The sequence below is a fragment of the Armigeres subalbatus genome, chromosome 2 (genome assembly GCF_024139115.2).
Source record: "Armigeres subalbatus isolate Guangzhou_Male chromosome 2, GZ_Asu_2, whole genome shotgun sequence".
NCBI classification, from domain to species: Eukaryota; Metazoa; Arthropoda; class Insecta; order Diptera; family Culicidae; genus Armigeres; species Armigeres subalbatus.
Genome location: NC_085140.1, coordinates 108,291,665 through 108,303,931, shown reverse-complemented (window position 1 = coordinate 108,303,931; position 12,267 = coordinate 108,291,665). Strand labels below are relative to the sequence as shown.

The 12,267-nt window shown below is 41.3% G+C and overlaps 2 protein-coding genes across 4 annotated transcripts in view; one reads left to right on the top strand and one right to left on the bottom strand.

Moving 5' to 3' along the window:
- Positions 1-7,533: 7,533 nt before the first annotated feature.
- On the bottom strand, positions 7,534-8,323 carry LOC134210633 (nucleoside diphosphate kinase). Its single transcript, XM_062686781.1, has 2 exons — positions 8,100-8,323; positions 7,534-7,989 (listed from the first exon to the last, which is right to left on the bottom strand). Exons 1-2 carry the CDS (start codon positions 8,271-8,273, stop codon positions 7,657-7,659), a joined length of 507 nt encoding a protein of 168 aa, XP_062542765.1. The 5' UTR covers positions 8,274-8,323; the 3' UTR covers positions 7,534-7,656.
- A 1,902-nt stretch (positions 8,324-10,225) lies between these two features.
- Positions 10,226-12,267, top strand: part of LOC134210632 (UDP-N-acetylglucosamine--peptide N-acetylglucosaminyltransferase 110 kDa subunit) — a 113,162-nt gene continuing 111,120 nt past the window's right edge. For 2 of the 3 annotated variants that reach the window (XM_062686778.1, XM_062686777.1), the window contains exon 1: positions 10,226-10,405. The gene's annotated coding sequence lies outside the window, so the exon portion shown is untranslated. The remainder of the gene's footprint in view (positions 10,406-12,267) is intronic. The other variant, XM_062686780.1, reaches the window with a different exon arrangement.

Below are 12,267 nucleotides of genomic sequence, written 5' to 3'. Positions count from 1 at the left end.
ATACTAAAGACCAATTTTCAGTTTGGTGCATAGTAGAGTTTATTTGATTGTTCGCAGTTTGGCGGTTTGGTAAAGCGTATTGTGCCGTGACTAGTTGCTTAAGAGCGATGCTATCTTTGTCGTCGGAGTAAGACAAGTGGATTCGAGGTGCATGATTCGAGATGCACTAAATAACTAAATATAGTCTTTATTGCGACCCTTGGAATTTCGCTTGGCTTAGCAGTAAGATGTATGGCTACAACGTTGGATGTGTTAAAGGCGGCTGGGTTCATTTACGACCCTATCTTGAGATTTGTGAGGTTGGAAATTATCAAACTCTCGACTATCATCATGTAATCATGTAAATAACTGAAAAGTGCTGGAGACAGCGATGTCCCGGTACGAGATGTTAAGTCATTAAAGTGGAAAGAGAGATATTGTGTTTCTTCATTGTCTGTGCAATATGATGCGCAGCTGCAATTCGCGAGTGGGCGGTGTTTGATTCTTGTTCCGTTGTAAAGGATTCCAGAATGATAGATTCATTGGTGGGTAAAGGTAGAGTTCTGTAGGAGTAGGAAGAGTACTGACATGTGCCGCATTGGACAGGTCTCCTGATCGTTTGGAACGCAATTTCGTATGGGTATGGAAGATGAATATTGTTCCAATTCTGCCAGTGTCGACACTTTGTAAACCACGCTCTTCAGGTAAAGTAATACCCCTTCGTGTAGGCTTCACGATGAGTGTATGTAGTATGGAAGGAAGTGAATATTATTATTTGGTTTTTAAATCTTCATGCTTGGAAATTGTGGAAATACTTGATTCGATGGAAGTGGCTTCAGTTGTGCATTGCAACGAGACCGATGATACATGACGTTGGTAGGTGTGATAAGGCATGCTGATTTGTGCGAGCGAAGGCGTTTAAGCTTGATTCTCGGTTTGGTTTAGGATGCTTTCTGGTGGGAAACATTCTTGATCCCTGGGAATAGTATACCCATTGTGATTTCCACACAAGATAAATACTCATGCAATGGCGGGAATAGAAAAGCTTTCAATTAAGGAAGTGCAGAGAGAATACTAAGTTCAAGTTGGAATATTGAGCCATTGGAGGAAAAGAAGAAGTGTGTTATAAGATGGGTTGTGATGTAGCAACGAAGAGGCTAGACCTGACTATTTGTGATTTAGTATGGTCTTTGAATTTGGTAGTTTCACATGAGTGTTGGATTTTTGTTGGTGGCTTTGAAGAAGACAGTTTCTGTCTGCAATTGCTTGAACCCTGTCGAAGAATGGTCGAATTCTTTATCCGAGGGCATTTGTCATAATATAGTAAAGTTCCTTTTGAAATACGTGGAACTGTATATAATGAGAGAGTCGATGCATAAAAAATCAGAGTAGTTCAAACCGGTGTGTGGTGTGAGGGTTAATTTGTAGTATGTTGGAGGTATGCCCGCTGGTGCTAGTGTGCTTATGGTTTGTTTGTCATATTTTACTGTTGCGCTAAAATTCACTAATTGCCACTGAGTTCTGGAGTTTCTTAGTTTGTGTAGTATATACCTACACAAGTGTTTGTTGATATTGAGATTGAATGCCGGGCAGTTCACGTTTGCAGGGGATTTCAAATATTGGCCAGTATTCTATAAACACTTGCTCTTTATGTCTGTGCGTGTATAAATCTATCGACATGAGAGGAGCTAAGAAAAAACGAGATTACATCGGTGGCGTACGACTTTTGAACGGCAAAGCTACTTCATATGACCGAAGGTTTAAAGGGGGGTTTAGGCTTGATATGATAGGGGGACTGCTATTGAATCCATACCCTTGACGATTCATTGTGTGATAGGTATACGAAACGCACTATTCCAGTAGGATTACTATGAAGTTGTGAAGGAGAGGTGTGTATACTTGTTCTTGAGTTCTCCCTGAGGCAAACATATTCTCACGTTGTACGATGTTTATCTGGACAAACTTTGTGCATAATTATGAGGTCATCAATAACTTGAGATGTGAGTACGAGTTTAAATGTTGAAGACGTTGCTTGAAACGTTTGCTTCATCAAAAGTCCTTTTCTTTATATCCAATTAGCCTACATTGGATACTGTTTGGTCGAAAAGGTGATCTGCGTTGGATAGCGCTTTTGGGTTCATAACCTAGACAATATTATTAAAAAAGACGTATATACTGATATGTTTTGAATGTTATTTACGTTTTTGTAGAAGTACATGGAGACATGCCAGGTATGCTAGAATACTTATCGGAAAAGTTAACAATATCTATGGATTATCAATAATATGACCATTATTGATTGGATTGTGGTGAGCGGTGAACATTATTGATTAAACTACACAGTTAAAAATTCTGAAAATTACACGCCATGGAAATATTTAAACGCTCATTTTTGTGTTCAAAAGCCTCTAATTTTACATCCAACTTTTTTTGTATGCAAGATTGAATACAAGCTCCATAGTAAGGACGACCTGTAATTTTAAAAAGTGATGGAAAAATGAGTCGAATCAAACGGAGCCTTTTTGTTACATCATATATGCTGTAACATTTTTATACTGTGTATGATGACTTGTAGGCTTATGCAACGAAAGTTGCCTTATGTCAGAAAACGATTTGAAAGATCCATTCGAATGTTTCATCTACAGGAATAGTGCAGGAATCAGCATCCTAACGCTTCATGAGACATTCAGATGATGGGGTAATTTTCAAAATTAATAGATGCTAATTGTGGAAAATCACCGGCCATGGTCGCCTATTTAGAAAGAAGAGGAGGAAGGACATGCAGAAATAGGATTATACTGCAAAAGGTGTATATATAGTGCCAGTCATTCGTGGCAGAAGTGTTGGTAATAATGAGTCGTGACTAAGACAGTTCTTGTGAAGATTGACAGATTTGAAGTGAAGTGAAGTTGAAGATGGAATCCATTATTAAGACACTGGTATTATTCTTGAATTCTTTGTGGGATTGCAGCGATGGTTAGAACGCGTGCATTGTAGTTTATTCAAATCGATTTGGACTGTAATAATGTATCAGATGGTAACAAGTCAACCAAATGATGGTGAATCTATTCTAGAGACATTTACCAGATGGCAACAGTAAATACAATGACCATTTACTTTAATTTAGGCTAAAGTTCGTCTGGCATAACTTGCTATGATATCTTGAGTGGGTGTGAAAACGTTAAGTAATTCAATATGTATAACCCAAACATGTTTGCCATTTTTATATCAAAAGGGGGATTGTAGTATATTAGACGTGCATTACCGTACAACTTATGATGAAATGCACAATATGTCAGTAGTCCTTAAAGAGCCCCGCACATAGGATACGTTTGCGTTGCGTTTGACAGTTTTCCCATGGGAAATGTGTCAAACGCAACGCAAACGTATGCTATGTGCGGGCTCTTAAATGTGTAGATCTTGCATTTGTTATGTGTTCGGCAACACTGTTCATGATGATGATTGTTGCTGAGATGGTGACAGCTCAGTCTTGTTTACCCGCAGCGACGGACGGACGCGATCCTACAGTATACATACCGCCGAATGTAACCGTATATCACAGAGACCTGACGGCCATTTGCTCAGCTATGCCGGAGCCGTAGGAGAGGAGATTTCAACTCACACGGTACAGCCTGGGGGGAACTGACCGATGACAACCGCTCCTCGTTAATGTACGACATGTGCGACTACGATACAATCGGCATGATACGACTCGATACAATCGGCAACGACAGGACAGAAAGTGTGGAAAAGCAGGCATCGAGCGGCTACGTTCTACGAAAGCTGTGGCACCACGAGCTGGGAACCGGCTTTATAGTGCTGGGAAAGATGCGCCAACGCGTGATTGGGTGGCAGCCAATCAACGCAAGGATGTTCAAGCTGAGGATAAAAGGCCGTTTCTTCAACTATAGCATCATCAACGTGCACTGGCCACAAGGCCACATGGAAATCACCTAATCAAGTAACGGAAAACCAAATCGACCACGTTCTAATCGACGGTAAATTCTTCTCCGACATCACGAACGTACGCACTTACCGCAGTGCGAATATTTAATCCGACCAATACCTCGTTGCAGTATGTCTGCGCTTAAAACTCTCAATGGTGTACAACACGCGTCGGAGTCGTCCGCCGCGGCTAAACATTGGGCGGCTACAAGACGGTAGACTAGCCCAAGACTACCCTCAGCAGCTGGAAGTGGCACTCCCAACGGAAGAGCAGCTAGGTGCAGCATCTCTTGAAGATGGCTGGAGAGATATTCGATCCGCCATTGGAAGCACCGCAACCGCTACACTAGGCACGGTGGCTCCGGATCAGAGAAACGACTGGTATGACGGCGAATGTGAGCAGTTAGTTGAGGAGAAGAATGCAGCATGGGCGAGATTGCTGCAACACCGCACGAGGGCGAACGAGGCATGATACAAACGGGCGCGGAACAGACAAAACTCAATTTTCCTGAGGAAAAAGCGCCAGCAGGAAGATCGAGACCGTGAAGAGACGGAGGAACTGTACCGCGCTAAAAACGCACGAAAGTTCTATGAGTAGTTGAAACGTTCACGTAAGGGCCACGTGACACAGCCCGATATGTATAAGGACATAAACGGGAACCTTCTTACACACAAAAAAAAATCGTTGGTAAAATTAATAGAAACGTTGGTAAAATTAAGAAAAACAGTTTCAAAAAACAAAACAGTTGTTTTTCAGTAGAAAGTTTAAGACTGTTGAATCTACCAATGAGAAAATTGTCACATCGGTAAGAACTTCTAGAACGAGCGTGAGGTGACCCAAAGGTGGCGGCAGCACTACGACGAGCACCTGAATGGCGATATGGCGGACAATGGTGGCGGTATGGTTATGGACCTAGGAGCACGCGCGCAGGACATGCAACTTCCGGCTCCGAATCTCCAGGAAATCCAGGGGGAGATCGGCCGACTGAAAAACAACAAAGCCCCTGGAGTTGACCAACTACCAGAAGAGCTATTTAAACACGGTGGTTAGGCACTGGCTAGAGCGCTGCACTGGGTGATTACCAAGGTTTGGGAGGATGAGGTTCTGCCGCAGGAGTGGATGGAAGGTGTCGTGTGTCCTTGCGTGAGTTCCATCTACAAAAAGGGCAATAAGCTGGATGCCGCCGACTAACACCAATTGCAAGAGAGTTCGTGGGGCAGTACCAGGCGGGATTTATGAGTGAACGCTCTACCACAGACCAAGTGGAATACAACGTGCCCACACATCATCTATTTATCGACTTCAAAGCCGCATATGATACAATCGATCGGGACCAGCTATGGCAGCTAATGCACGAAAACGGATTTCCGGATAAACTGATACGGTTGATCAAGGCGACGATGGATCGGGTGATGTGCGTAGTTCGAGTTTCAGGGGCATTCTCGAGTCCCTTCGAAACGCGTAGAGGGTTACGGCAAGATGATGGTCTTTCGTGTCTGCTATTCAACATCGCTTTGGAGGGAGTAATACGAAGGGCAGGGATTGACACGAGTGGTACGATTTGCACGAAGTCCGTCCAGTTATTTGGTTTCGCCGACGACATTGATATCATGGCACGTAACTTTGAGAGGATGGAGGAAGCCTATATCAGACTTAAAAGCGAATCTAAACGGATTGGACTAGTCATCAACACATCGAAGACGAAGTACATGTTAGGAAGAGGCTCAAGAGAGGTCAATGTAAGGCACCCACCACGAGTTTCTATCGGTGGTGACGAAATCGAGGTGGTTGAAGAATTCGTGTACTTGGGCTCACTGGTGACCGCCGATAACGATACCAGCAGAGAAATTCGGATACGCATAGTGGCTGGAAATCGTACGTACTTTGGACTCCGCAAGACGCTCCGATCGTATAGAGTTCGCCGCCGTACCAAACTAACAATCTACAAAACGCTTATTAGACCGGTAGTTCTCTACGGACACGAGACCTGGACGATGCTCGTGGAGGACCAACGCGCAATGGGAGTTTTCGAAAGGAACGTGTTGCGTACCATCTATGGTGGGCTGCAGATGGCGGACGGTACGTGAAGGAAGCGAATGAACCACGAGTTGCATCAGCTGTTGGGAGAACCATCCATCGTTCACACCGTGAAAATCGGAAGACTGCGGTGGGCTGGGCACGTAGCCAGAATGTCGGACAGTAATTCGGTGAAAATGGTTCCCGACAACGATCCGACGAGAACAAGAAGGCGAGGTACACAGCGGGCAAGGTGGATCGATCAGGTGGAGGACGATTTGCGGACCCTCCGCAGACTGCGTGATTGGCGAAGTGCAGCCATGGACCGAGCTGAATGAAGAAGACTTTTATGTGCAGCACAGGCCACTTCGGCCTTAGTCTGGTAATAAATAAATAATCCTATCGAATAGGCCTCGTAGACAGTTGGGCGTATTCTACGAGTCGAGTGACGTGAGGTGAGTCGATTTTAGCAATTCTCACGTGAGGTGACCATATGTTATTCAAATCAATGCAGCTAGGCTAATCTTTACAGTTCGTCCTCTGTCAGCAGTGAGAACAGCACAGCAACGCTCCTCAAGAACAACGTTATAGATCCTAGGGCTTGACCAATCCGCGAGTTTTTCGGCTCCCCAATGCTAACATATCAATTAAGAAGCAAATCATGAAATTGTACAAACATTTCAACCAAGTTATGGCTCCGTTATGCCTCCTGGCGCCTGAGCCTTCAAATAAATGACATTAAATTATTGGCAGTGGCTGATATTCTACCCGGCGCTGTCACATCCAGGCGCTATTATATACTATTATACCTAACTTCGGAAGTGGTGCGCTGAATAGCGCTTCGCGATATGAAAACAGCGCACCACTTCCGAAGTTAATAGCGGAGCAAAATGGATACGTTTGCGTGCGTTTTGACAGTTTTCCCATGGCAGAACTGTCAAAACGCACGCAAACGTATCCATTCTGCTCAGCTCTTTAGGTTTAACGTACGGATTGTGAGAAAAATCCCCCAAAAAAGCCCCCAATTCCGGTTTTCAACTGGATTGAGAATATATGCGCAAAATATCCAGCATGAGTTAACCACCAGAAATTTGTATGACGAAAGACATCTAACGGGGGTTTTCCCAAAATTAGAAACTTTTCATGAAAAACTATTTGGTATCGGTTATGAAGGATGGTGTCCGCTACTACGCCTACGAATAAGGTGCTTAATTTTGAGAAATTGAACCTTACATGCCTTTCGCCAAACTAAACTTCAGAAAGTTAACTCCTAGTGTGCCGCTGTAAGCACGCTCAAAGCAGACGATTCATTACAAAATAAAAACAATCATATTACCGGGGGTCCACGTTATATGCAATCACGTGTCTAAATTTAGTTTGCTTCCCCCTATTTTTATCGCGTGATGTCATGAAGCCGGCCCTATAATTGCATTTAATGCTTTTAAACAAGGTTATTTAAATACATAACAGCTACTTGGCGCTTAATTACTTTGAAAACATTGCTATGTACACCGAACTTATCAATTTATGGGACATTGTGCGGTTTTTAGATAACCTTTGTCAAGGGCAGCCCAAGGATGAAAAAAACGGTATTAATCGTTCCTGCATTTTGCCACTTTTATTGTTTCAACCTGATTCAGCTCACTTTCTTATCACTTAAAAATGCTTCAATTCAGTAGATATTAATGAGTTATAATGTAGTGGAATTAGACGCCTTATTCGTAGACCCATCCTTCGCTAGCCGGGGTCCAGGAGACGAGCTCCTTTTCGGTGAACCACAGGGCAATTTCCTTGTTGGCAGACTCGACGGCATCCGAGCCGTGGATGATGTTCCGTCCGACCTGGACGCACAGGTCTCCGCGGATGGTTCCAGGGGCAGAATCGGCTGGGTTGGTGGCACCCAAAATCTGCCGGCCAGTTTTGACAACGCCAAGTCCTTCCCAGACCATGGGAACGACCGGACCGGAGTTCATGTAGTTAACAAGACCGGGGAAGAATGGCCGAGCCGACAAATCGGCATAGTGCTTCTCCAACAGAGCTTTGTCGGCCTGAAAAACGAAAGAAAAATTACACGAGGTCAAAACACTTTGGGGTTAGGTTTCCGTCGCCGGATGGTGGCGTAAGAAACGAGCATAAAAGCTAAAAATCAATAACTTACCCACATGAATTTGAGGGCGACCAGCTTGAAGCCCTTCTGCTCGAAGCGTTTGATGATCTTGCCGACGAGCCCCCGCTGGACACCGTCCGGCTTGACCATGATGAAAGTACGTTCCTTGTTAGCGGCCATCGCGGTTGAAAACAATGAGAAAAATGCAAGAATCGATCCGATCATATAAAATGCACAACACGGAATGTTCGTTCCGTTCCGTTAACCGATGGATGGAAATAAAAAAAACGTTTCGTTACGACGACGTCAGCCGTTCTCGTTGTAATAACGGGATTTTTTTTGTAGCTTGAAATCGCCGGCTTGACAGCAGGAACAGTCGAAATGAAACAAGAGAGCTTTTTCGATACGTTACTGCTTTTACACGAGTGCAAAATATTGACAATAAATAAATATATGAATAAGGAATGAGTTCGCATCTGGCTAAAAAAAAATTTAATGTTAAATTAAATATAATCTATATAGAGCAGGCCAATCTATCACAAGAATGGTACACTCAACTAAACTATCTTAGGGACATCATAAGCCTAATCTTATGAAGCATGGAAAAATAATCGAATTTCATTTTCATCGCACCTCTTATGACAATTAATTGGTCTGTTATGAAATTTATTTTTGTGTCTTATGAAGTTCATATGAGTTTTCTATAGAAAAATAAACATAAGAGTTGTCTTATGATTTTCATCACAACTCGTGATGTGAAAAACTCATAAGAAAAATCTTATGAAATGAGAAGTCAACATGGCAGAATATGCAGAAGATGAACGTTCAAATTAGTTTTTCGCAAATTTGTTTTAAACATATCAGCGGAGTGCAGTATAGACTTACTAACCATCAACCGGGAAAACTTGAAATATTGTCTCCAGATCAATCAGTAACAGAGGCGGTTTTTAATTGGATGACCAACAATGTAAGTAAATGTTTCTTTTTGAAAAAACTTTCTTTCCTATTTCTTACTTCTACGATCATAATTACTATTTACAGAACCTTATTGATAATATTATTTACCATTTCCCACACTAGCACCAGAGGAAACCACCGACGATGAGACGACTCTAAAGTATCCCATCGATTATTATATTCAACATTTCCCGCACTAGCAGCAGAGGAAACTACCGACGATGAGAGGACTATAAAGTCTCCCAACTGGTGGGATGCAAGATGCAACCATCTCGACGAAATATTTATCGGATGAATCCGGAGGTATTGAAAACAGAAATGTATTGGTAACGACTGCATTGAATAACATTTTTTGCGAAGTGAAGAGTAATTATGTATTACTTTTAAATATTACTTTTTTATACCAAACACGAGTTTTGAGAATAATAAAAGATTATGTTGTTTTAAATTGTATGTTGTATTTTTTACGTTATTTTGTTCTTTATTTTTTTGAGCTCACAAAAGAGCACATATAAAAATCGTGTTGAAAATATTATGACCCTTATATGCAATGTTGATTGATGTTCATAAGATTCTCTTACGATTTCATTATAGGTTCTGGATAAACTTATTTTTTTTCATAAGATAAGTATATGAAAATCATTCTCGGTCAAACAAACACAGTTCATAAGAAAATCGTAAAAAGTTTGTAAGTAATTCTTATAGCAAAAAAACATAAGATAATCGTATGATTATCGCTAGTTTTCTTGGTTGAGTGTATATACCATAAATGGTAGTAGCGTGAAAACACTTCAGTGAATTATCAGTGCGCGCACTAGTGTGGCTTCGGAGTGCATTTTTTGGATTAAAATAACATTTAGAACATTTAAATATTGCAAAAAAGGAATTTCTTCAATAAAGTTATCATCAATATTCACTCACGATCGTTTTCCATTTAAATTTCAATAAGTTTAAATTATTGAAGCGAAATCTTGTTAAATCTTATTTAAAGTATCAGCGAGCGAGATTGATGTTGAACGTTGAACCTGTTTAGCAGATGACCAGAGCCAAAACATGCAGCCCTAGGCAAAAAGCTTTCATTCATGGAATTTTTTGACTGTATATCCTGTTTATTTCCATCGCCATCGCCAAACTTTGCAAACTTTCCGTCGATAAGCGATACACACACGAATGCAATTTCAGGACTTCTTGAACTTGATTGATATTTTTATGCTAGTGTTTGTTTTCCTTCGCGTACGACAGCATGGTTTGCGGATTGCGTGGTGCAAAAGTTCTGAAATAAAAAAAACTGAATCGCATTTAAATTGAAAGTTCTATCGAACAAAAGTGGTAAATTATCGCTGTAGTGTATTTACTTTCATTTGTGGCGAAGAAAAGGCTAGCGGTACAGAAAAAATAAGGTAATAATACGTTCGTGATTTTTTGCGTGAAGTGTGAAGAAAAAATGCTACCAAAAGAGTAAAAGAGAAGGGTACATTGGTTCGATCCTTTTTTCCCTTTTTTCCACTTGTAAAATCGGTAAAAAAAGAGTGCAAAGTTACACCAACACCTTCGAAAGTATTCGTTTGTATGCCCTGTTTAGCTTTTGAGAGGGGGTGGAGCAGAAGTAAAAATAATCAGCTGCAAATTCGTCGCACATAGGAGTAACTGATCTGAGTTATTGGTCAAAAATAGTTAACATGTTTATCATTATTTGTGTGGCTTATTTAAATTTTTGACGTAGACTGTGATCAAGGGGGAAGACTCGCATACTGGATGTAATAATAAATATTTCAAAATTGGGGACAGCCACGAAATTATGTAAGATTTGGAACGTTAATAGCATCTTTATCTTTCGATGTTTGAGATTATTCAACTCGAAAGTTTCATTGAAAATTTTGATTATCAACGTTATAACCTATTCAGGTTCGCCATTTAAGATAATAAATATACAATGATAAACACTAACTTGATGCCAATCCCCATACATTCAATTTCATCGATAAATTTTACTCGATAATTAATATAATAAATGGCGTTATCTGTATAGGCTATGAAACTATTGAAAATTCACATAAATTGCCGTGAATCGAAAATCTGTCCCATATTTGCTGAGTTTCCTATTCATATGGGACAAATATGCGATTCACGGCAGTGAAGCCGTATTACCGTTTTAAATATTTAAATAGACTAAATGCCAAAATGTAGGCAATTAACTTGGGGATGCAGTTACCGCATTAAGTCGAATCAATCGGTGATTAGTGACTCAAGGGTTTGATCGAATTTCTGGACTTGATTGGTGGGTGGCTTGGGTGGGTTTAACTCTTAAAAACTTGGGTGGCTAATCTCCGATCACTCGATGGTGGCTAATCTCTGTCACTCGATGTTGAAGGGGTCATAGAGTAATGGAAAGCAACGGCTTAATAACAAATTCCTTCATCTCCGCCTAAGCCTTAAACCTGATTTGAGCTTATGGGTAAAAGCCGCTTAAAATTTTTGAGCCTTATAAGTTAGGCGAAGGGCAGGGATTGAATCCAAAAGAGAATGAGAGAATCTCTCACTTATCATCTCTGTATACATTTACGATATGTAGCATACCGCGAGAGACATTTTTCGCAAGCTGCCATGATAACGAACTGATTCGGGATGCTATACTCGAATGATAAATTTCTTTTTAAAAACTTCAATCGCAGGAGGAACTGGTCCTGATCCTGAGGATGCATTTTAACTTGCTTTACACAGCCGAGCAACAAAAATATAGTCCCCAACGCAAAATGAGCGAGATATCATCACTTCGCGGTGGGGGTTGCCTATCCGATTTTGTTTTTTCGCACGTGTATACAAGTTTGATAAGCTGGCTATCATGGCTTGTAGTAAAACAACAGTTTTTGCCTCTCTTTTATCGTTGTTCTTTATCTAATGAGAGCGATTTCTGCAAATCCTGGCGAAGAGAAAGAAATTGGTCCTTGGAGAAGTAATATTTTTTTAATTAGTCTAAAAACTACAAGAAACAGCCCTATGATTGGTTGTAGGAATTGTAGATGTAGAACACGAAGCTACTATAAGATTTAGGGATAGTTAAGGCCGGGGGCCCTCCTTAGTCGTGCGGTAAGACGCGCGGCTACAAAGCAAGACCATGCTGAGGGTGGCTGGGTTCGATTCCCGGTGCCGGTTTAGGCAATATTCGGATTGGAAATTGTCTCGACTTCCCTGGGCATGAAAGTATCATCGTGTATGGGGATGTAATGCCAATAAGAAGAAGAAAGGCCGAATGTGGTAGAAC